At 36.7% G+C, this 24,004-nt stretch overlaps 1 protein-coding gene across 1 annotated transcript in view; it reads left to right on the plus strand.

The window, feature by feature from the left end:
• The first annotated feature begins 523 nt into the window (after window positions 1-523).
• The window catches only part of HAAO (3-hydroxyanthranilate 3,4-dioxygenase), a 33,750-nt gene continuing 10,269 nt past the window's right edge, over window positions 524-24,004 (plus strand). The window contains exons 1-6 of the mRNA XM_010004947.1: window positions 524-606; window positions 4,959-5,037; window positions 13,786-13,869; window positions 15,524-15,630; window positions 18,462-18,551; window positions 19,249-19,292. Of these exons, the coding sequence (XP_010003249.1) occupies window positions 527-606; window positions 4,959-5,037; window positions 13,786-13,869; window positions 15,524-15,630; window positions 18,462-18,551; window positions 19,249-19,292 (484 nt within the window). The 5' untranslated portion in view covers window positions 524-526. The remainder of the gene's footprint in view (window positions 607-4,958; window positions 5,038-13,785; window positions 13,870-15,523; window positions 15,631-18,461; window positions 18,552-19,248; window positions 19,293-24,004) is intronic.

Here is a 24,004-nt window from a genome sequence, read left to right on the forward strand (position 1 = left end):
GAAACACCTATAGATAGTTACACAGGTAACTTTATATAAATGACATATAGTTTTAACAGGTACATTTTTATTATATATGTAACTAAAATTTGAGCAACAGCTTGCAACTTGTATTTAGCTTTCTATCTTAGGCTTGAAGAGTGTGCATGCCCAAATCTTGTTGTTTTCCTAACTCCCAGTTTGTCTATGTAATGAGACAGTTTCTGTAGAGAGGTAACATACTCCAGTTGATGCAGTGAAGGGACTTAAGAAACCTCCCGTGGATAGAGTAAGCCTGCAATTTAAAAACATATATATATTTTTAAAAACACTAGTCAATTATTAGCTAAGCTGCTGGAGCATTAGCACTCTTTACAAAGTAACCTTTGGGCTGATGGACCTGTCCCCTTTGACACTCAAGCCTGAAGACACCTCTTCTACCAGCCAATCCCCTGAGCTCTGGGGATGGAGTCACACGCAGTTTGGTCACAGAAGAGCAGTCTGCACACTCTGACATCTCCGTCAACAGTTTCCTGGTTGGCAGACCATGGAGCTTCTTGTAAATGTAACAAAATGGATAGAAGAAAACAAAACTGCCTTTTTGCCACCTGTATGCAATAAGCTTATGTAAGTAAATAAAGATTTATTTTTTTTAACTCACTTCTTAGATATATAAATATTCTGAACTATAAGAGGAAGCTGCTAAAATACATATATGGTAAAGACTAGTAAAGTACTGTAGTTTCTCTCAGACTGCAGTCAGTCAGAGTGCTGTTTTGCAGAACAGAAAGTGACTGAAATCTGTTTTGCAGTAACTCTGCAAAAGTTGTAAAGATCAACTTGAATGTAAGATATTTGCCTCAAATCAGTCTCTTGTAGGCAGCTAGACAGCTAGGGGAATTTGTGTCAGGCTCTGTGACAATAAAGTTATAGAAATCTGAGGAGACAGCATCTCATCCACAGATGGTAAGATTTAGCTAACAGATCAGTGCTACCGAATTACAACCTGAAACAGCTGCTAGAGCTGCTGAGAGCCATTTTAACATTGCAGAGGAGCCAAAGCTGCAGGAATCATCAAAACTCATGGGACATACCACTGAAAGATAAGGAGAAGTGAAGGGCAGGGGAACTGGGGGAGCGGGTTTCCAAGGCATTTCCAGAGCTGCCAAGGCTGGGCAGGACCCTCTACTCAGTGGGAGGCTGAATAGGCAGTGTTTCAGCAGTCTGATTGGCACCTTAGAGCTATGAAATATATTCTGAAAAAGACAGCGAATATAAGAACAAAAGTGGGCCTTATGCAGTTGTACAGCATGTGGATTCTGTGTCAAAGCTCATGAACAAATTCCAGTGTAAGCAGTCCAATGAAGAGCACCTTCTAGTCACAACAATAGCAGGGATTTCTTTTGTCGGTGAAGTACAGAAGGTTGTCATAAGAAGGGATATGTGGTAAAGCATGATAAAAACACAGGTTTTATAAAGAAAATAAAAAGCATTTTTCATGCTTTTAGCTTTTTCATTCACTTTTTTTTTTTTTTTTAAATCTTACTTTGTGACTTTAATAATTAAAAAAGCTTGAAAGAAAGTACTTCCAGCCCTACCCTGAAGTGCTACCTGTAGTCAAAAGCCAGATGGGCAGTATGGTAGCAGTTATATTCATTTCCATTCACAGGTTCAAGGGTTACTTTTCAAAGTAGTAGCTGCAAGACAAAAATAACGCTAAGGGCACATCTTTACTGAGATGACTGTATTGAAACTATAGCTATATATTTAACTGAGAAATTGTGAAACTTGAATCACCACAATAGTTTCATAGTGGGAGAAAATGAGGAAAGTGTCTTCTCCTTATGAGTGTTTTTGTTTCACTAATTAAAAAATTTATTTAGGAAGCATTTAGTGAAGCGTGTCTGTTTCTAAAGCTTACCAATGATGGTAAAATTTTAGTATTTTTTATTATGTGGAATATTCATTATTTTCTTTCTTCATAAGCAAGATGAACTTTTTTTGTCATTACCGTGCTGCTCTGTACCCCCTACCAGCAGTTCTGTATAATCTTAGAATCATATAATGCCAGGTTGGAAGGGACCTCAGGGGTCATCTGGTCCAACCTATTTAGGTAATACTATAGTTTATATGAAATGGCTCAGCACCCTGTCAAGCTGAGACTTAAAACTATCCAATGTGGCGGAATCTACCACTTCCCTTGGGAGACTATTCTAATGTTTGATTGTCCTCATGGTGAAAAATGTACCTCTTGTGTTTAATCAGAATCTCCCCAGGAGCAACCTGTGCCCATTGCCCTTGTCTTTTCCATGTAACTCCTTATGAATAGGGACTCTCTGTCTTTTTGGTGGCCATTCTTTAAGCACTGGAACATGGTAATAAGGTCTCCCCAAAATCTTATTTTCTCAAGGCTGAACAAACCCAGTTTTCTCAGCCTCTCCTCATATAGCAGTTCCTCTAGTCTTTGCATCATCCTTGTGACCCTTCTCTGGATCTTCTCCAGCCTATCCACATACTTTCTGTAGAGCGGGGACCATGCTTTTTAACTGCAACAGTGAGCAATTAGTGCAAAATCAAAGACTTGAAATAGCTGTTTTTTACAGGATAGCCATGACATTTTTAAAGCTCTTCTTCAAGTTCAGATTTACCACAAGGAGACCTAACTGTGGTCATGTTCTAACTGATTCTTAATGGACTTGAGACTTTTTTAAAAGGTTGCCTGTTGGCACCATTTTCTTGATGTGATTAAGAGGAGAAGTTTAAGAGTATGTAAAACTTAACAGGCCATTGATTAGCACCTCATTCTAAAAATAGTGCAATCAAGTAATTTTCACACCCCTGAAACCTTTATGATACTCTAACTGAATTTTGGCACTCTTAACCAAAACTGCTTTCTTCTTAATGCATCTATATTAACGAGACTTTATTTAGCAAAATGGACAAAAAAACCCTATTGGAGTTCTTGTTTATATTTCATAGCTGGAATTTTTTTATGGTATCATTATGTAATGTTAATTATAGGAATTATTATGCCATGCTTGCCTGTTTATTATGTAAAGCCCAGCTAAATCCACAGGGTAACAAATTAATGGTAGCTTTGCCAAACAAAAGTTAAGCAACAATGATTTTTAGAGCAGTATGTTCAGTTTTAGTTACTAAACTAATAATGAAACTTTATGGGTTTCTGTAAAAAATTTACTCATCTTTAAAGTAGGCTAAAAGATACCCACCTCATATTTTATTCCGCAGGGTTGATTTTAATGTATTTAATTCATTATTAGCTGTATTCTTACTGCTTTAGTCTTCCTGCCCTTTTTTAATAGAAAGGTTCATTAATGCAGGAGTATTACAGTGTGTTCTTGACAACTAATATTAAATCTGCATGGTACAAACAGCCCTGATTTCAGTTCCCTATTTTAGGACATGGGCATAAATCAAATGCTGTAACATATACAGCTTCCTACGGTGAAAAAAGTTGTTTAAGATTTATAATCTCAATTATTTAGACTTTTACTTGACCAAGGAATTTGTCACAATTACATGTTATTTCTTCTTAATTAATCTCTACCATGTTGTTCATTTTCATTTAAACACTTTTCAAAGGAAACATGGTTGTAGCAGCAGATGAAAAGCGTATGTTCAGCCATTCAGAATAGCTTCTCTCAATTAAGGCTTACAAGGTGCTGACAGAGAGGCATGTCCTTCTTCCCTATGGTGCAGGGCAGATTGGCTCTGCTGGTTTTGTTTTGCTAGGATCTCCTGTTAGCTCAAGTATTGCTGGCAATCTCCTCATTGAAAAGCAGAGGTCAACACCCTTGAGTACACATATCATAAACAGCTTAATGATAAATTTTGAATCACAGCTAACAGGTCTGATTTACAGGGGTTTTTTTGACAAATAGCACCTCTGGAGCACCTCTGCTATAAAGACAGGCTGAGGGAGATGGGGCTATTCAGCCTGGAGAAGAGGAGGTTGCAGGAAGACCTTATAGCACCTTCCAGTGCCTGAGGGGGCTACAGAAAAGCTGAGAAGGGGCTTTTCACCAGAGGTCAGTGATAGGACAAGGGGTGATGGTTTTAAACTGAAAGAGGGGAGATTTAGATTGGACATCAGGAAGAAGTTCTTCACCATGAGGGCAGTAAGGTACTGGAACAGTTTGCCCAAGGAGGTTGTGGAAGGCCCCTCTCTGGAGGTGTTTAAGGCCAGGTTGGATGAGGCTTTGTCCAACTTCATCCAGTGGAAGGTGTCTCTGCTCATAGCAGGGAGGTTGGAACCTGATGATCTTTAAGATCCCTTCCAACCTTAACCATTCTAGGATTCTATGATTCAAATCAAAATCTGCTACCTTACCTCTTTACCAATAAGTGGACTGATAGCTAATTGGGATGATATCTATTCTTTGTGCCAGCTGAGAGAAGTGCTCACTGGGGCTCTTAAAAGGGGCAGCATTAAGATAAAGCGCATGAATCTCGTTTTCTGAACCAACCACAACAAAACCATTGCAATGTTGTTCCACCTTACCAAAACAAGTATAAATAGAAGAGAATTTAGCTGAAAATTCCTACCATCAATATCTCTAGTAATTCTACTAATTGGGAAAAAGCAATGTTTTTACCTTTACAGAATCCTGATCTTATCAGCTCACATCTAAAACGCATTTTCCTGTCTTTCCAGTCTCTTATGTAGCAACCTTTATGTTTACTGTTCAATGTCCTCTCCACAGTCAGTAACTATAGTTGTCCCATTTTCAAAGCTGGAGGTACTAAATCACCAGGACGAAGGTAGCTGGTCACCTGGCAGGACAGTGGCAGAGCAGAGAGGTGCATCCATGATCACTTCAGTTCTTATTCTGGATGTTGCTCAGTGTTGTTTCATTGACGCACTGTCCAGAAAGTAATGAAAAAACCCCACAACGCTTATATGAAATAAAGAACACCATGAGTGGAGGTAGCTTTAAAATGTCATTTTCTTTATCTAGGCATCGCTATCAACTGAATGTGATGTTTGTTGGAGGGCCAAATGAAAGGAAGGATTATCATATTGAAGAAGGAGAAGAGGTAACCCATAGATTGTTTATATTTTGCTGTTTTAATTGTTCCATAATTACTAAAATGCAGCTATTTTTGAAGATACAGATCAGCAATGCCAGGCTCAATGATGTTGTATTTATTAGATCTATTCTAAGACTTAAACAGAATCATTCACAAGAACTACACACCATCTGTGCAGTTCCTTTGAAACAAGCACATGAGATCAGAACTATTTTGCTATCATTAATTTTCAACAGGAAAAGAAAGAATGCATTCTGACACATCAAAATGCCCCGTTTCAATATTTTGAAACAAAACTTTGGAAAGGTAACAATAGTTTTAATGTGATATTTTGTTGCAGAAGATTGATCTACAATTCAAAAGTAACTTTGAAATAAAAAAAAAAATAATATTTGGATTGGCTTGAAATTGTGTTTTTCTGGACTTTATGGAGAATATCAGCACTTTCAGCATTCACTCATGTTGGAGGAAGGTTAAATAATTGAGTCAAGTTCTCTTTGCTGCACATTTTCTGTATCAAAAGAAAGTTTTCCCACTGCTTTGAGTTGAGAGTAGCCACTGTGCCAAATGCAGAATACAGGAGGAAAGAGTAGAACCTTTGCAAAATTGTAACAATTTACATCTAACTTGTTTATGGCCTTTTTCATGAAATTGTCTGCTTGGCCTGAGGACTCCTCTCAGCCAGAGGTATTACGACTGGCTGTGAAGGAATTCTAGAGGTCTGGCAGTAGGGATTTCAGGATGACAGACAATTTGCCTTGCTGCTCAGCAGAGTAATTTGATTTCACAGTAATTCCAATAAAATTTGGCCACCTAATTTTAAGTACCTTTGGAAACCCAAGCCGCATCATCTACATAGTTCAAGACAGAAGTGAGTGAAGTTCAGTAAATTCTTTTACAAAGAAAAAAAAAATGTGATTACTTATCATTTAATTGTTTCTCACAAAACCAACCCATTTCATAAAAGCCTTTGTGTTAATTTTCTGTTATAATTGTGCTGTGCAGGTGTTTATAATCATTATAACCGTACTGCTCTGCAAAGAGCAGTTGCCAATTTAATCACTGTCAGACTCCTGCTTGCTTTGCATTGCCACCACAGTCTCCCAGCCCCCCCACAGCTGTGGACACAGCCACCTCCCGTCACGTAGGAGGTTCCCCAACACTCTCCATTATGTCCCTTCTGATGGGCTGCACAGGGGGAGCTCTGGCAACACCTGGGACCAGCCAACAGGTTTCTTGGGCTGGTACGGAGGCAAGCCAGGTCTTGGTGCAGTGCATATGAAGTAATTGTTGCTATCCAGAAGAATTTAGCATCCATTATATATTTACAGTGAAATTCCGGAGATTCTTAGTTGGGGAAAATATAATGTGGCTTCATCAATATGATTATGTCGCTGGGAAAGGAACAATCACATCTGTAGTGTGACTCAGAAAGCACTGAAAAGAGTATCTAATCTGTACACTGCTGTTGTGGCATCTGGTTAAGTATTATATGATAGATGAAAAAAGAGTAAGTGAATTTTGTTATCGAACCCAATGACATCAAGGTTTTGCAAAGCATAAAACTGAGGTACATATGGAAGTTAATGATTTCAACTATTTTTTTTCTGTAATGTAACCTTTTTGGTTTTATATAACTAATTTGTTTTCTTGTTCAAAGAATACATTAGATCTATACACTAAGAGAGGAACACACGAAAACAAGCTGAAGTCTAACTGGGACAATAGCCTGCACTACATCACTAAATACACTGTGTTTTGGGTTGTTTTTTTTATTTTTCTTGATGATCTTGTCTCTCCCTGCACTTCCCAGTTCATGCTGGATTATCTTTGGTCTTTGATTCCTATGCTGTTTCATTAAAAAAACATAATCTCCTTCTATGCTTAAAAGTTAGATTAATTTATTTTACCTTATATTTTTTTTTAATTTGCAGGATGTTCCCACGTTTGAAACTAATTTGGCCTACCTTTAACAAGCTTAAACCCATTATATGACTTTCCAACAAGTATGCAAAAATTAGCCATACCTATAAAGGCATAATTTTTATTAGTACACAACAGTATAGTAAATTTTTTGCTAATTCAACTGGATCTAAGATTTTTTAGGCATCAATGCATCCTCATTTACACAGTAATTTTCCTCACAATTACTCCACAACCAAAAATGGAAACATAAAATTCCTATTTGATAGGAAAACTGGCAATATACCCATCAGAAGCATTATCAGTTACTATCAGTTTAACATATGGACCAATTTTATCCATTTTTTATGAAGGTACAATGTAGTCATGCATTGCATTTTACTATAGCTTTTGAGCAGACATATTTGCACCTTCCAGTGATCTCGTTAGGCCTTTAGAACTACGCTGTTCATTAGACAAGAACCATGAGGCAGAGAGTGTCCTAGTAAAAGGGCATATTGCTAAATTAGACTTGGAGTTATGAAAAACCAACATTCATAACCATGGTCAGCTCATTATTTTGGCAGGTAAGATGTCATTTATAGTTCTGAGTGATAAGAGTATGCCTATATAGTCTGTCTTTCAATTTAACAGCCCAAATCCTAAATGTGAAAACCCACAAAACCTTATGCAAATTTATCTGGTGCTATTCTACTGTTATTCTGATAGCAAAGAAGTGTTGGTTCAGAAAAGAAAGTTAAATTTAGGATTGTTGACATCTGTTCACTCATTATTTTATGCCTGTTATCATGCAGCTGATAGTCTGTCCTGTGGCACAGCTTGCACTTGTCAGCAGCAAGGGGTTCACAGGCAGAGATGACTTGGGAGCATCCTCCTGCTGCCGAGCTGTTCCCTGCTGGCGCTGCTAATGTGCACATGTACCAGGAAGATCAGTTGTGACTGGCTAATTATGAGGAATACTGGAGGCTTGATTTGGACTCTCTTCAAAGTCTTTTAGGATTGTCTCCTGAACATTTGCTTAGGCTGAAATGGCAGCTAGTTTTGCACAATCTTTTTCTTCTCTCTCAACAAGCAGGTTTCCTAGAAATGTAACTCAATATTTTCTTCCTTCTGTGTTTTCTCTGTACTGCTTCACTTCCTTGTTAATTTTCTACATGCTGTTTATTTGCCATCCTTCTGCACAGAAGTACTGCCTTATACCTGAGACATTGTTTTACATTGGACAGGTTTTATAAGGGGACAAATCAAGATGCACCTTACAAAAGATAACCTTTCACATTCTTTGGCTTGACCTGACCATTATGACAAATTCATTCTTTTTCCTCTTTGTATATGTTAAGTTCCCCTCTGCTCCCTTCTGTTATGCACACAGTCAACAAACATCTACTCAGACAGTTTTTGCCTCCAAAACCGAATTATTCTCAAAATAAACCTGAATTGCTTTGGGAGATGCATTTTCTTTTGAAACATGGCAAAAACCTGCTATAAGGGTGCACGTATATAGACAAAACTGTCTCAATATGCACTAAAAAAAGAAAGTGTGTTCTCTATATAGCTAGTTTTGTTAGTTTTCAGCAGAAACTTTATTGAAATCCACCTCACTTATCAAGAGAGCTTTGGATTACATAGAATAGTGACTAAAATTCTTGTGTAGTCAACTTGATGCAATCACTGAAAGCTTCTGTGCTGGCCTTCATGTCTATAGTGTAGCAGGTGCATTCCATGTACCAGTGAACAGTCCTGGACATATCTTTTTCTCTTGAACTTTTCATACAGTAGCATTTGTGAGTCTTGGTATTGCAAAGCCTGAGGTAAGGAATAGAAAACCTCTAGTCTTATCTTACAAATTCACCATGTAACTTTCACTTCACTGTCACATAAGGCAAGTGGAACCTAAAGGGGACTGTATGTTTTGGGGGAAGTTAATGACAGATAAAAACCATGATCATAACAAAGCTTAGCTATAGTAAAACCAATTTTGGTATTTATTTACTGCATTGCATGGGCAGCTTTGGGGGAAAGTGAGATATCCTAACAGCTGACTCTAGGATCACAGAAGTAGTTAGGCTCCTGTCTCTTTACCCACTTCAGACCACCACTTAAACACAGTGAATCTCAAGTAGCTGACTGATTTCTTAACAATTTCTATTCTGGTGTTTGGGCTACAAAAAACAGTGTAGTTCCATGCAAAGAAATTAAAATCAGCCTTTCATCTACCACCTGCAACATATTCACATCTGCACAATATTCTGCTTGTTTTTAAAATCCCTGCTTCTCACTGCGCTGTGTGTATTTCACCTTAAGTTTCTGCACTCAACACCTAGGTTGTTTCCTATGGACACAACCATCCAAGTCCTGATGCAGCCCCACAGATCAGTGCCCTTACGCTGCCATCCTAAAAAGGACTCTCAGACAGAAATTCCCTCTCCTTTGATCATCTTGGCCAAAGAAGGAAGGGAAAAAGGGGCTAAGTGAGCATTCTAGTAGGTGGTATTGCAGTGCTTATCTCCTAAATAAAACTGAATTAATTGCAGCGCAGCAAGAAAAAACTTGCTGCTTTTACACTTTAAAACCCCACATTTATCTGGTGAAAACTCCTTGAATATTTTTTTCATAAGAAACAAAGCTCCCTGTTACAAAGCAATAAGAGCGATGAGCCCTTTGGATCAGAACTAGATTGAATCTTCAGAAATAAGTTTGCTGCATAATATCATTGGGATGAGTCTTGGCTAGTAATCAGATTTCACAGACAACATGTAAATGAGCAGAGGGGTGAAAAAAACACCTCAGCATAGTTTTCTCTACCTACCTCATCTGTTTACCTCCCAGATTTCCGACAGCTAAAAATCCTTGTGCTGAGAGAGGGAGAAAATTGTTTTTGTGTGCTCAAATAGATCAATCACCACTGAAGTCTGGAGAACACCCAGGCTCTACTCCCACATGGTAATTTGATTTGCTCTGCAAAGTAATTTAGGATTTAGCAATCTGACAAGCAATACAAGCCAGGATATGCCAAATCAGAGCCTAATCCCAGAAGTGGCTGAGCAATCCCAAATTCCACTTTCAGAGGCAGTCGGTAATCAAAGTACGCTGCAAATTGCAAGCATCTTTAGAGGTCTGTGAATAAGTTCTCAGCTACAAAAGCCCTCACAGAACACCGGGCTCCTACATCTAGGCAGAGTATGATATTAAAGGTGGATCTAAATAGAATTCCATACATTGCTGTACAGAAAATAAAACACTTGTTTTTTAATTGGCCTATGCAAACCAATTAAAAATGCTGTGTTCTCCCCCCACTACATGCTTCCTTCTTTACTCCACTAGGATACCCATACCTGCATGAAGGAGCGGTCCAGTTCTTACCACATTAATATATGGGCATAACAGCGCTCTTTTTAAGGTAGTAGCAACACTTCCTACTACCCTGTTGAAATGAATTCCTGCCAAGACAAGTATTTTCAGTGATGCTTCTGCTGAAGGTAGCAGTGAACTCCCACCTCACTGCATCGCCACATATTTTCTCCAGAGATGCCTGCATAATTTATTTTCAGTCTGAGTAACTGAGTGAAATGCTTCTTTTCAGACATGACAGTGATTCAGCACTGGTCCTGCTGCCTTTCACTGCTGCTTAACACAATACTATCAAGTTTGAAGCATGATCAAGAAGGGTGAAACGGACTGAGAAAGGAAGGTGTAATTCTCCTACAGTAAAGACAATTTAAGGAAAATTAAAATAGTCAAAAAATAAACTCATCTTAAGGGGCTTACAGTTTAGTTATCATAAGTATAACTGCAGTTTTAATGATTGTAATGAGCAGTATAATGAAAAAATATTATGCTTAAGGTAAGGAATGACTTCTGGGTGACTCAGAAGAGGTAAGGTAAGAACCAATAAGAGTAGGTGTTTTTAGTGTAATTGGAACAAGAAGATGCCAGAGTAAGCAGAAAAGTGAAACAAAAGGTAGAAAAATGAAAGGAAGAAAAGAAGGAGATATAAAATAAATAAAACACTCAAATAAGAACATTTAGTAATAAAAGGGATAAAAAGAAAGTTAAACATTTGTTTCCTCTTTGAGCCACATTCCTCACACAGAAAGAAATCATGTCTGATTGTATCCATTATGTAGTAGAAATGTACAAATCTAGACTTTTTTGCAATGATGTATATATATTTTACATATAACAGATACTAAGAGAATGAAAATGTTACACATTTCTTCAGTTTTCAGTATTACTGTGGAGAATGGAGACCAGATTATCCCAGTAAAAACAGATCAACTATGAAAGCTTCTCTTTCGAAGTGGCATTAATTCTACCGATTTACTATCTAAATATGCATACATATTTATGTATACATATGTACATATATGCACCTACACACACACCAGAACTTCCTTACTCAGGCCTTGATATTTTCAGGAGATACTTAGGACAAGTTTAGATTTTCCCAGAATGCAAAACTCAGCATTTGGAAAATACTACATTCCAGCAAAAAGACAATACACTACTGTATTGCCAAACTGTCCTGTGAAATGGGCATGGGCTGTAACTCACTGAGAAAACAGTTGACAGTTTTCTTGATAAAAGTTCAGGGTATAATGTAAGCACAGCAGAAGAATCAATAATTACTGCCACTTGTATTAATCACAGTTACATCAGGTGATTTATGGATAACTGAAGCATTCAGACATTTTTCCAAAAAAAGAGCTTTGAAGAATAGACTATAATTTATAGTGAAAGGTACTATTTAAATTCAGTCAGAAAAACAATTTTATTTGCAACACGTAGCCCACCTCATTCCTCCTTTTCCATTGCAAAACAGTTCTTTTAATTTCAAATTCAGCGTTGAGAATGTTTCCTCATGACTGTGATGCTCAGCTATTGAACTGCATGACCCCTTTCCCCTTCACAGTCTCTTACTACTTGAAGGTTGCTTAGCCATGTGATTCATGGTCACAAGCAGAATAAGACTCTGTTTCTCTTGTCCCTTCTCTTTTGTACATGTCCTCTACATGTGTTCAGGAATAGCTCTCTGAATAGTTTTAGGGAAGGTAACAGTCCAAAGCTCAACATTTCAAAAAGGATCTTTCAGTTTCAGCACTCCCAGTGCTGTATTACTGATGTGATAATGCACCGGGATCTTAAGGTCTTAGATGAGTCTTTTTTGAAATGAAGGAGAGATCATTTCCCCACTCAAATCACTTTATGTTGTACAATGAGCAGTCAGCCTTGTCCAAAGTGTTCTGTAATGAGGGCTACTATGGCATTTTATGTGGTCTTTCAGTAACACCAAAGAAAATGACAGGAAAAGAGCATGAGGAAATGGAGTGCAAGGAGGATAAGTAGCCTGGCACTGTGGCCATCTGGACAAGAGTTATAGTTTATCCCTAGTGATGTCCCCAGCATAAGGTGAACTTTTCATTTGTGTAAGAGCTCTCAGCATGAGCTTTTTTACAGTTTTAATTCAGTTCTCTGTACTGCTCCATTCCCTTGGCAGCACATTTATTCTTTTTTATGTTCATAAAGGTGTTTCTTGAATTCTCAGGGGCATGTATGAATATTTTAAAAATGCTTTGGAAAGAATTCCGCTTCTTAAAATTGATTAAGATTTTCTAATATTAGGAAAGGTTTAGTTTGGGGCTTTTCTGTTTGTTTGGGGGTTTTTTGGTTCTTCTTTCTCTTATTTTTCATTGTGCTAAAATTGTAGGTAATTGCCATAAATAAAATAATTTTAATTACAGTTCTAACTTTGGATCAGGTTTCAGACAATTTTAGCTGCACTAGCAATTATATAAATTAATGTTTGGTTTCCAAATTTGGTTCCAAATTAATGTTTGTTATGACAAACAGAACATGGAAAGCGTAAAGAAACTTGACAGAGTGTGGCAGAAAAGTACAGTTGACCTTTTGAAGTATTATTGCTTTGTATTATATAAAATGAGGAAAAACATCCCCATTATTCCAGGTCCAAGAAGACCTGCTTACAAATGATAAGCATAGTTCTGCCATGAAACTTGAGGCTAGGTCTGAGCACCTCAGACCCCTACAAAGCATCTCTAAAAACAGAGCTGTGGAAAGGTCACTGAAGTCAAAATTATGGGTTCAGTGCTTCTGTCCTTATACGTGCTTCAAATTGAATCCTTTTACATAAACAGTAGGAAAAGGAGCAGATGTTGCTAGGCTTTGAAGATATCCACAGAAATAAAGCTCTCAAACAGACAATTATTCCCATATGAGAAATTTCTATTTAAAAATTTTAAGAAAACAAACCCAAACCAAACAAAAAAAACCCAACAAACAACAAAAACCACCAACAAAAAAACAAAAAAAAACCCAAACAAACAAGAAAACAAACAAAAACCCCAAAACCCCACCAAACAAAAAACTGTGCATATTTGGACCTTATTTGGAAAGATTACATTTGACTGAATCTAATAGATGTAATAGTGAAGACCCTGCTCCATCTGAAATGAAGTTTAGATACAGTGTAATTAATGGATGTCTGAACCATAACATTCCAGCCTTACAAAGAGTAATTCCCAGAAGTAAAGACAGCACAATGGAATTCCACTGGGTTGACAGTATAGCTCTACAAGCAGTTAGAGACCTCTTAAATAGATCCTCAAAATGTATGTAAGATAATGGAAAAATACATATTTGGTAAGATTTTTTAAACCAACAAATGTTGGAAGTCTGTTACTTATTGTTATAAAACACCTGTAAATATTTGCAATTACAGGTTGAACGTATTTGTACATGTATCGGTTATATATAGGACATTTTGGAATGTTTTGGAGTAGTTGCCTTATTGTTATTTTCCTATTCCTTCAGCTTTTTTATCAGGTTAAAGGAGATATGTGTTTAAAGATAATTGAAAACGGGAAACCAAAAGACATTGTCATCCGAGAAGGGGAGGTAAGACAGGGTTTTCTGTTATTTTTGCACACAGATACATTAAATGAACAATTTATTAAGTATTTAATTAAGTGTTTAAAAATCATCTTATCCCTAATATGCAAGGGATAGCATCAGAATTTTTTTTTTAAAAAGTTTAAAAAATTGTGAATGCTGTATAGTAGATTCCGTGTAATTAACAGCAAACTACAATACACTATGTTCAACATTTCCTGATTTCAGTAACACAAAAATTTCTGGGCATTTGAGATTCCCATTCAGACAGTCAGAAATATGCTAAGTGGAGTACTTACTCCGCTGCACAGCATTGAATTTGTCATGAGAATTCAAGCGGATCAATCTTTTATTTAGGCATTGTCAGGTACATACTGCCCACCCACCCAAACAAGCCATTAAACAAACTGCCTAGAGATGAGAAAGTTAAGAAATTCAGCTTTTTCTGCTGTCTTTAGTCCTCACAGCCTTTGCAACCATCAGCAGAAGAATTTTAAAAGTGCAGTTTATAGATAAAATGTATTCAGCAGCACTCAGTTGTTTTTCCTTGTAGTAGTGGACTTGGTAAATCATAAATTGCAGTGGTCATAATGGGAGGGTGACTAGATATTTTACTTAGTGTTACTAGGAGTTACTAGATGTGCTACAACTGCCACTCATTATTATTGTCACAAGCTTGAACTGCACTCTGTCTTTGAAAGGATTAATAGATCTAGGGAGGCCAGCCTTTAAAATGGAAGACATATATCAGACCAAATAGCTTGATGACATTAAAAGTAGTGCAACATTTTCAACTAAATCTTCATTTTCAAACCTATAGACAGTGAGGTTCTGGTAATACAATTCACACTGGAGAAGTACATCCAGCTGAGACCCTGGCACTTACCAGAAGCATTAATGAAAAAGAGCACACGATATCCTTAGGGGGAAGACTAATACTAGTTCTGGTGAGGGATTATCATCAGCTCTGTTTTGCGACAGAGAAAATGTAATGACTTGCCCAAACCTAGCTAAGAGATCTGTAGCACTGAAGAACAGTACAGGCTTACCACCTTCCTACATAGTCAGATAGCTGTTACGAAGAGGTTTATTCTCAAAATTCAGAAATAGACTTCTCTCAGCTAAATGTTGCCATTCACTTTGTCACTTGCATGAGTAAGTAGCCCTACATATTTGTTAATTTTTTTCTGGAGAGAAAAACACTCCTCAATCATGCAATCACAGATGCTCACTGTATTGGAGGGAAACATGGTTGATTAGTTTAGACAGTTTCTTGAACTGGCATCGAACTTGCTTTTTATTTCCATTTCTGCTACAGAAATTAAAGTAAATTTATAAATTCCAGATGCATAAATGGTTAGATTTTGATTTAAATTGTGTCTAGCAACAGTATTCAAACCAGAAGGAGAGAACCTGACTGCCATAAGGGCAGTGCCAGTTGCAGTCAATGGTCATCATTCACTGAGAAAGCAAGAAACAGTATCTGCTGGGCTGTTGAGACCAAAGTGGGTGCACCTGTGAAGGAGCAACAAAGGATTGACAAAGAATAGGGGGAAAGTGAGGCAAGGAGAAGAGGATTTTACAGGCTGGGGGGCAAGGGAAGAAGAACACAAAGGATGACAACTTCCTGACTCGGATGCTTTCCCCTTTCTTTGAACAGATGTTTCTCCTACCTGCAAGGATACCTCATTCTCCTCAGAGATATGCAAGCACTGTGGGTCTTGTGGTTGAGAGAGAAAGGTTAAAGACAGAAATTGATGGGCTCAGGTGAAGTATAAACTGTTGGCTAATCTGTTAGGATTCATAACATAAACTGATATATCATGTCAATAAAATACTCTATTTTACTTTCCTGATAATTTATCAAATTCACTCTGGCAATTTCCTATTAATTTTATCCACAAGTCTATCTATACACATATAAACAGAGATGTTATTTAGCATTTGATTAGTTAAACAGGGAACATGTTGAAATGTCTTAAATGCATGTTGTGGTGATAGCTATCTACTTATGTATTGCCTACTACAATCACCTTAAGTTTTAAAATCTCAGAGCTCTGTAACAACACAAAAGAGATTATTTTTTTTAATCAGTTCTGGCAAGCAGAACATGAATTCCTTTGTAAACACTGAAAGCAAAAAGATTAAGAGGAGCTGTCTTGGCAAGTGTGTGGGAAGCTGAAAACAAAAGTAAATTTTCTTAACACTAACCCCTCTGCATTGCACACACCTCTGCCTAGCTTTTATTGCTTTATGAGAGCAACATCTTCAAAGAAAATGAGAGGTTTACTTTCTATTCTAGTGGCAGCAGGTGCAAGCCTTGTCCTGTGGTCATACAGAATTCCTAAGTCGAAGATGGCAAGTCACATCAGTAACATTAGCCAAGTTTGAAAAGCTGGTTTGATATTAACCAGATGCAAGTGACCACATGGTTCATGAAGATTTAAAACTGTGGTAATATCTGTAATGTACCGTTTCTGTCCTGCCTTCAGTCGAGTGTTGCATGGGCAATGTCACAGCGGGAAGATTGCAGATATGTGGAACTAGACAGATATACTTTTTCATTCAAACAAAAAAGGCTAAAGAAAGAAATGAGAAACTAAGAAAGGAACCATTCAAAAAAACACCTGTTTGTAGTCCAAACTAAAGATAAATCCAGTTAATTTAAAATATTGCTCATCTGTGCATTTGTCTTTTTTCCTTTCAATGCAGGTCTGTGATTTGTGAGCACTTAAATTATTCAAAAGATATTTTGAGCTAGAAACAATCGGCCAGTGATTCAGATAACAATGTTTATTTGCAATAAAGAAACAGAAGTAGCTTTGGGAAAGTTCAAGTAAAATAACCTAGAGATAAATGAAGTCTGTGAGTGGTATGAATTAGCGAGATACCAAATGCCTTTTTAGGGATCCCACGTAGATCTGGAGAATTGCACTCCAATAAAGTCATGCTCTTGTGGAGAAATTAAACTAAAAGCTACCATATGGTTTGCAGGTGGAAAAAAATTAATTGGATTAACAAAACATACTCTTAATTGAAAATATCTCACTTGGAGTTTTTTAGTGCCCTTGTTGTCACACTGACATGACAAGCAAAGACACCTGAAGTTTTGGAAGTGAGCAATCATGTCATACTTCTGAACCTACATCATCTCTTCTGTGTGCTCCTGGGAAAGATGGGGACTTACAACCAGAAGCTCTAATCTTCTCAGACTTTTCTCATTCCCAGCCACCTGCAGCAAAGACTGTACAAGAGGAAATCATAATAAACTTTGAAGTATGCTGACTCAAGGCCTAATATTACGTTACTGTTCCATTATTTATCATGCCTACAAGCTTCTGTCATTAATCAGAGCCCCAAGCATGCCAATTATTGTACAAGAATAAGTAGCCTGCTGCTGTGTTTCAGCATAAGTAATGATTCCATGCTTTGTACCGTAAGAAAAATGCACTAGCTAATCTTAATCCTATGGCAAACAAGTACAAAGGCAACTATGTTTTATATTAGTTGTGTAGCTGGATTCTTTAACACCTAGTAAGGTGCAAAGCTTTCTCCCAACTAAGGCATTTGTTACATCTCTCCTCTCTGTAGATTCTCTGTGTTCAAAATTTGTGCTCATAAAAAGCAAAAATGCTTTTTCCATATTGGAAGCATTAATAACATTACTCTTCTGAGAACCCTGTTTTTGCAAAACTTGAGGAGCTGGGGAGCTTTTAAAAAGTTTCTGGAATGTATATATATAGATATAGAAGACAGATGTGAATATACAAATATGGACAGTATATTATATAGGCCTTGTTTCTCTCTTCAGACACACATTCTAGTAACTTCAACCCAAAGGACACACAGGACCTATTTACAATCAGCCTAAACATGAGTGACTGTACTGGAGCATCACTCCCTTGCCAGTACAAGCAGTCTTTTTTAAATCTATAGGAAAATTCTCTATTTGCCACTACAGAGATTACAGCAACCTTGACCTGTTCATGTCAGCACAATTTATTCATTAAGACATAATATAATGCAAGTCAAGCCCTAAGTTCCTCCTCAGAGGGGTGAGCTAAACAACACTTTTCAAATTTATGCAAATGACTTTTTTATTATTATTTTTTTTTGTAAACAAGTCCATAAGCCATCTTCAGTTTATCAGTCCATGCATGGGCAATAAGCAAGATGACTCTCTTAAATATGAGCATTTATCCTATAATTGCATGGAAACAGTTACTGGAAATGTTATTTGGGGGCAGGTATATTTTTTCAGTAACTGCATCCAAAGTGAGTCTTACTGGTCTAAGGGACTATAGCACCAATCATTCCCAGGATTAAATCTGGAAAGCTTGCTAAAGGAATTTGATGACTTGTCTGTGATTGATCAGCAGAAGCACAAGGTCCTCCACGGAAGTATGAGCACCCCACCCACCAAGTCAGCTAACCAGGACAACAGAAAGCTTCCATAAATCACCATTCTTCAGAATAAAGTACACCAGGCTTGAGAATAACATGCTCTTAAACAACAACAAGTAGCTATTTTCTTGAAAAGACTAATTGCCTCATCAGTTAGTTAATAAAAAGACTGACTAATGTTTTTATTTTGCCAGGTACTATGTTGGAGAATCAACTGATGTCCTCTTTGAAAAATGGTTTCACTGTGAAGATCTCGGCACTCAACTTATACCAATAATTCAAGAGTAAGCTTTTTTTTTTTCTGTGTAATTTTAAAAGAACAGTTAAATTGATCTAATAGATCTTCATCAGTCTGTGATCTATATAATTTTCTACTTATGTTGCATTATACATAGACTTGGTAGAAGTTAATTGCTGCTCTACAAGTTTTTAGTAATAACTTCCATACCCCAAATTCATTACATTGAATTTAAAATAATATGAAAATCAAATGTTCCTCATATCTATCTGGAACATACTTTTGAAGAAGTACAAGTACAGTGCTACTAGGTACAAAAAGAATTTAATGACAAATTAACACTGAATTGATGTGAGGTTAACTAAGTAAACCACTACATTGCCTCAGGGCTTCTTTCACTCTTGCTTTAATCCAGGTACTTTACATTATTCATGAATAATCAAGACTGCAGCAAATTTGGTAGAGAGCTGCTTTCTAGGAACTGTGTGAATCTCATCAATTAACTAATCTGCTAAATGGTTGCTAAAGGTGATCAAAGAAATTGTTTAGTGACATGAATTTTGAAGAACTTTCATACAAAAGTAGATACGTACAGCCCTGTTGAATACATGTGATAGTGGCTGAGGATCTGACACATCCATGCTGTGCACAAAGCTTAATGGCCAACATTACTGCCTAGTCTTTTTTAACCAACAGAATACAAACATGACTTTTTACTGGTGTTTAAATGTTTATTATTCCAGGTTTTTCAATTCGAGACAATATAAAACTGGAAAACCAGATCCAGGTAATGCAAATCAATTTCAGAATTAGAACAATTACTGTATCTGAACAGCAATGATTCTCTCAACATAAAATGACTATGTTTCTGGTTTTTTCTTTCTGATTATGTAAAGTTACTTTGGAAAGTAATTCCTTTCATTACCCCGACCACAAATAAAATCCATATACGTGATTACCAACAGCATCTTAGTTCATGTGATGCCATCATAATGACCTATCAGTTAACTGCACAGTGTGAAAGTCCAGTACCTCCACCCTTGCATGCCATTCAAGCCTTATACTAACAAAATTTCATTTCTCACTGTGCAGAACAAGATTTTTGTGAGTTGAATGTACACTCTATACCTACTTGTACTCTTTTACCCATAACTATACGCACTGTGATTGACTTGTGAAATAAGGACACCTAAAGTAAGATGGATACTTTTAGTTTTTATAGGGCCTAATCCATTAAACATTTTATTTCCATGCTGTCTGCCCTATTTTTTATTTTGCCTTTAGTTTTTGATAGTGATTGCAAGTTCCACACTGGAACAGATACTCCAGTTGTAACTCCACTCTTAAGTCAGTTGGACAGAGACACAGAACAGAGAGAGTGACTGTTAAAGAAGACAAATGTTTTACTATCTTTAGGTATCAGATCTCTCAAATATGATGGTTGCTTTCTGTATGGCAACTGTAGTCTCTATTGCAAGGATACTTGCAACAGCACCTCCATTGGGAAACTTGGTTTGCTGAAATCTTACAATGTTGTTCTTACAAACAAAATGTTGTCATCTCCAAGATATTGCTTTTCTTTATACACACCATCAAAATGTGTTTATTTTAATATGAGCATGTTGGGTTGTGGTTTTTTTGCAGGGAGTAGGGCATGAGCTGTCTCTCACTGTGTTCATACAGTGTCTAGCAGAGGAAATATCATTTCAGATGGAGCCTCTAGATGCTGCTGTAATAAAAAAAATCTCACACATACTATGCTTGTTCACTACAGTGATTTCCAGTGAGCATCCCTCACCACTTTGAGTTAAAATCTTATACATCAGTAACACATTGATTATATCTGTGCAGAAAGGAAAAGAAAATTAAAGATTAATATTGTTAATATTTTGTCAAAGATAAGTAAAGAACAAACCTGACAATCAATCAGAAGCTATGATACATCTTCACTTTTTTTAAAAAACTGAACTATGAGAAATTGTTATTGATAAATCCAGTAAAGATCTTTCCTTGTAATTTTTTCAAGAGCTGTAAAAAAGCCAAAAAGTTTGAAAGAATTCCATTAAAGCTGAATTTTTTTTAAGAACAAAGAAATTAAATCAAGTAAACAGTTATTTTGCTCAAATCTCAATATTTTTGCCCTGAATTGATTATCTTCTTGGATTAGCTATTAAGTGAAGACAATAACTATGTGAAATGCTCTTGACTGAACTCCTCCTATAAGAAAAAAGCAGTCAAAGTTACATAGAGTGTCAGCCTGGGGAACAGCCCCATTTTTCTAATTATCAGTTCTTGTAGACAATAAGAAGCTCAAAGTCTATGTGATGTCTTACATACAACAAAAATACCCCAGAAGTTTTAGCTAGTAGCTCCTGTAACTGCCAGTGAGACTTGTGTTAAAAGAACCCCCAACAAACAACAGCTAAACAAAAAAAAACCCAAACCAACAAAAAACAACTAAAAAAAAACCCACGACAACCAGCCCCCCTGTACCCCCCCAAAAAAAAACCAAACAACAAACAAAAAAAACACAAACCAAAAACTAAACCAAACCAAAACATCCAACAGTTTCACGAAGTTTGAGTAAACTGGTAATATGTTCCTTCTGGATGCATACCCACCTAATAGTGAGATTATGCTTTGGATTTATTCTCTCAGTAGCTTTTGGTTGTTTGTTGTTGTTTTTTTTTCCTTAAAAAGTAGAATTCAACAATCAGCATGACACTTGTAACATGTAACAAGCTACCATCAGGTAACAAGGTACCAGTGCCACTCCAGGCATACTTTAACAAGATTTGAGCTGCCTTATGCAGAGGACTGGGCTTTATCCTCTTCCTTAGTTTACCTTCTGAAAACCCAGAATCCACTCAGTTTAAAAGTGCCAGCTGAAGCACTCTCAGGTTCATCTCTACATAAGCCTGAAGTAGTACCTCCCCCTTTTAGACAGAAATGGAACAAAATTGAAGAAAAACATCTTGAAAGAATCCTTTGATTGCAGCTCACTCATAGAGGAAAGCTATAAAAGGAATCAATCAAGCTCCAATTGCTTCTTTTTTTTTTTTTTAAAAAAAGGCAAAACAAACAATACCACACACACAAAATAGAACACCCCACAAAACCCAAAAACCTAAGTCCAGACTTGTCCTTGATTTATTTATGGTTTCTGGCTCAATCAACAGTAGGATAAGTCCCTCTGAAAGCAGGTTACTCACTATAAATGAAGCAACAAAAGCAGCTATTAATTTTTTTTAGAATAGGGACTCAAGTGCCATCAGATGAAATGCAATCAGAAATACATATTGGATGCAATCCTTGTCTTCCCTGGAACTGTTTTGTACTTAATTACTAGCCTCTTTTACTAGCCTACTACAATATATAGAAATAAAGCCTGAGAAAAACCTCCTCTCTTTTTATCAATAAGGTTGAATATACACAGGACATAGTCTAAACATGGAACACTCAAGTTAGGGTGGTTTGGTTTGTTTTACACTATTTTTGACACAAGGAATTAGTTCTCAAAAGAACTTTTCATACTTTCAGTTGAATCAGACTGGAAGCAAGATTCTCTCAAGGTTTCCATTTCATCTGAATTTTATAGTCAAGAAGAGAAGAGACAGTTCAGACAAACTGCAGTTCTAATAAAAAATGAAGTGATGGCTGAATATTATTTGCAAAAGTATCCAGAAGTTCAAAAGTTTATCCTGCCATACTCACTGAAATAATCCAGACTTCTTTTATGTGAAATTTGTTGGGGAAAAGTGCAAGAAAATACTTTTTCTACATTAAGCTTTTTAAAAAAATTATCTTTAAGATCATTAATGTTGTAGGTAGAATGTAACATTTTTGTTTATCCAAATTAATCTACTTTAATTATCAATGACATTTTAATTCCCATAAAAGCTTTATTGTCAGTGCACATGTGTACATATAATTAAAAAAACACACTTCTATAATTAATTCCCTAGCAAAACTTTCTTTGTTTCTAGGTGTATCCAGGGTACTTTACAGTCTAGACTTAAAAATCTGGTTAGTATTGTTAGAGTACAGCACAGTTCTATGCTTGTCATTCAGAGCAGACAAAACCTAAGGATGTGGATATAAAATAACTGGGTACTTTCTTCAGTTAGTTGGAACAGGAATACCATACAGCCTAGGGCATGCTCGATAAACAAATGTTTTCTTGTTTCAGTTGTGCTGCTAAACAAGTAACGAGGGTGAGTTCAGTGCTATAAAAAGCAGGTTCTGTACTGTCATCCTCTGTAGCTAATCCAGTGCAAATTCTGTAGACAGTATTTGCTGTTCAGTCTTGTTTCACTAGTGTACAAAGCCAAGCAGAACAAAAAAGTGTTAATAACTGAAAATAAGCTGAAAATAACTGCAAAGCTAAAGAATAAATATAAGTGGCTAGTTGATAATATTAATTAAATTAAAACTACCTCAGAAAAATAAAAACAAGCAGATGAAGAAATAGAGAAAGAAATAGGAATTATAACTTTGGAAATATTTTTAATTTGCTATGAAGCTGTTTAGAAAACAGTATTTAACTCTCTTTTCTCACACCTTTTATGGACTTCCACCATATCTTGATAGATTTCTCCTTCTCTTTTTATAACACTTTACTTCTTTCTGCTTTAGATAGTAAGGAGTGTTCCTCTAGGGAATTAATTTTGTAAACAGCCACCAGGAGGTCTCTTGGACAGAACTGTGTTCACACTGATACGTCAATAATTTAAAACTGTCTAGACCCACCACAATTCTCTGAGACACCATCTCTATAACTTTTATCAACGTGAATCTACTCCATTTTCATGTCATCCTCGTCTCTACTGTGGCAAAGATGCCCACATAAATACACTGCTCATCTTTACCCATCACACCTAAATCCTTTAAGTAACTTCCAAATCATGTTCACATGTCTCCCGAAGCCCACCTGAACTGGAAAGGGTACACAGAAGTGAATAGAATAATCTAATATACACCTCCAATCCTGTGAAAACATGGGACCTCTCACTGGCTTAATCTATTTCTCCACCCTTCACATTTAACAGCTTTCCACACCACACTGGTCCCCAGTGAGTATTTAGCCAGTACTGGAGACAAATGAACCTAAGTCAGCACTGTTTAACACACAAAGTAGAATTACAGTGCCTGGAGTATGGATGCCATAATTTGCCATATGAAAACTTATACTAAACTTTTAAATCCCAAACTACAATGTATCATTCAAAATCCAGAACTGCAGGCTGCATGTTCTCTGGAGCCAAGAGCACTCCAAGAATTCATTAGGCTCCCAGAGCCTTGGACTGCCAGTGACAACAGTCACCAAACAAAAGCAAGAAGAACTCTCCAGTGGGAGACTGCTTCTCCTACAACATTGTCTTCTGAGCCTTCTCAAAGAGAGGCAGAACAAACCATAATCTCCAGGAGCTATCCTAATGCTTCACCATGGGAACCAAGCCACTACATTTAGACCATAACGTATATAATTAACCTATCAGG

The sequence above is a fragment of the Chaetura pelagica genome, unplaced genomic scaffold (assembly GCF_000747805.2).
Source record: "Chaetura pelagica isolate M959 unplaced genomic scaffold, ChaPel_1.0 scaffold13, whole genome shotgun sequence".
In the NCBI taxonomy this organism is placed as follows: Eukaryota; Metazoa; Chordata; class Aves; order Apodiformes; family Apodidae; genus Chaetura; species Chaetura pelagica.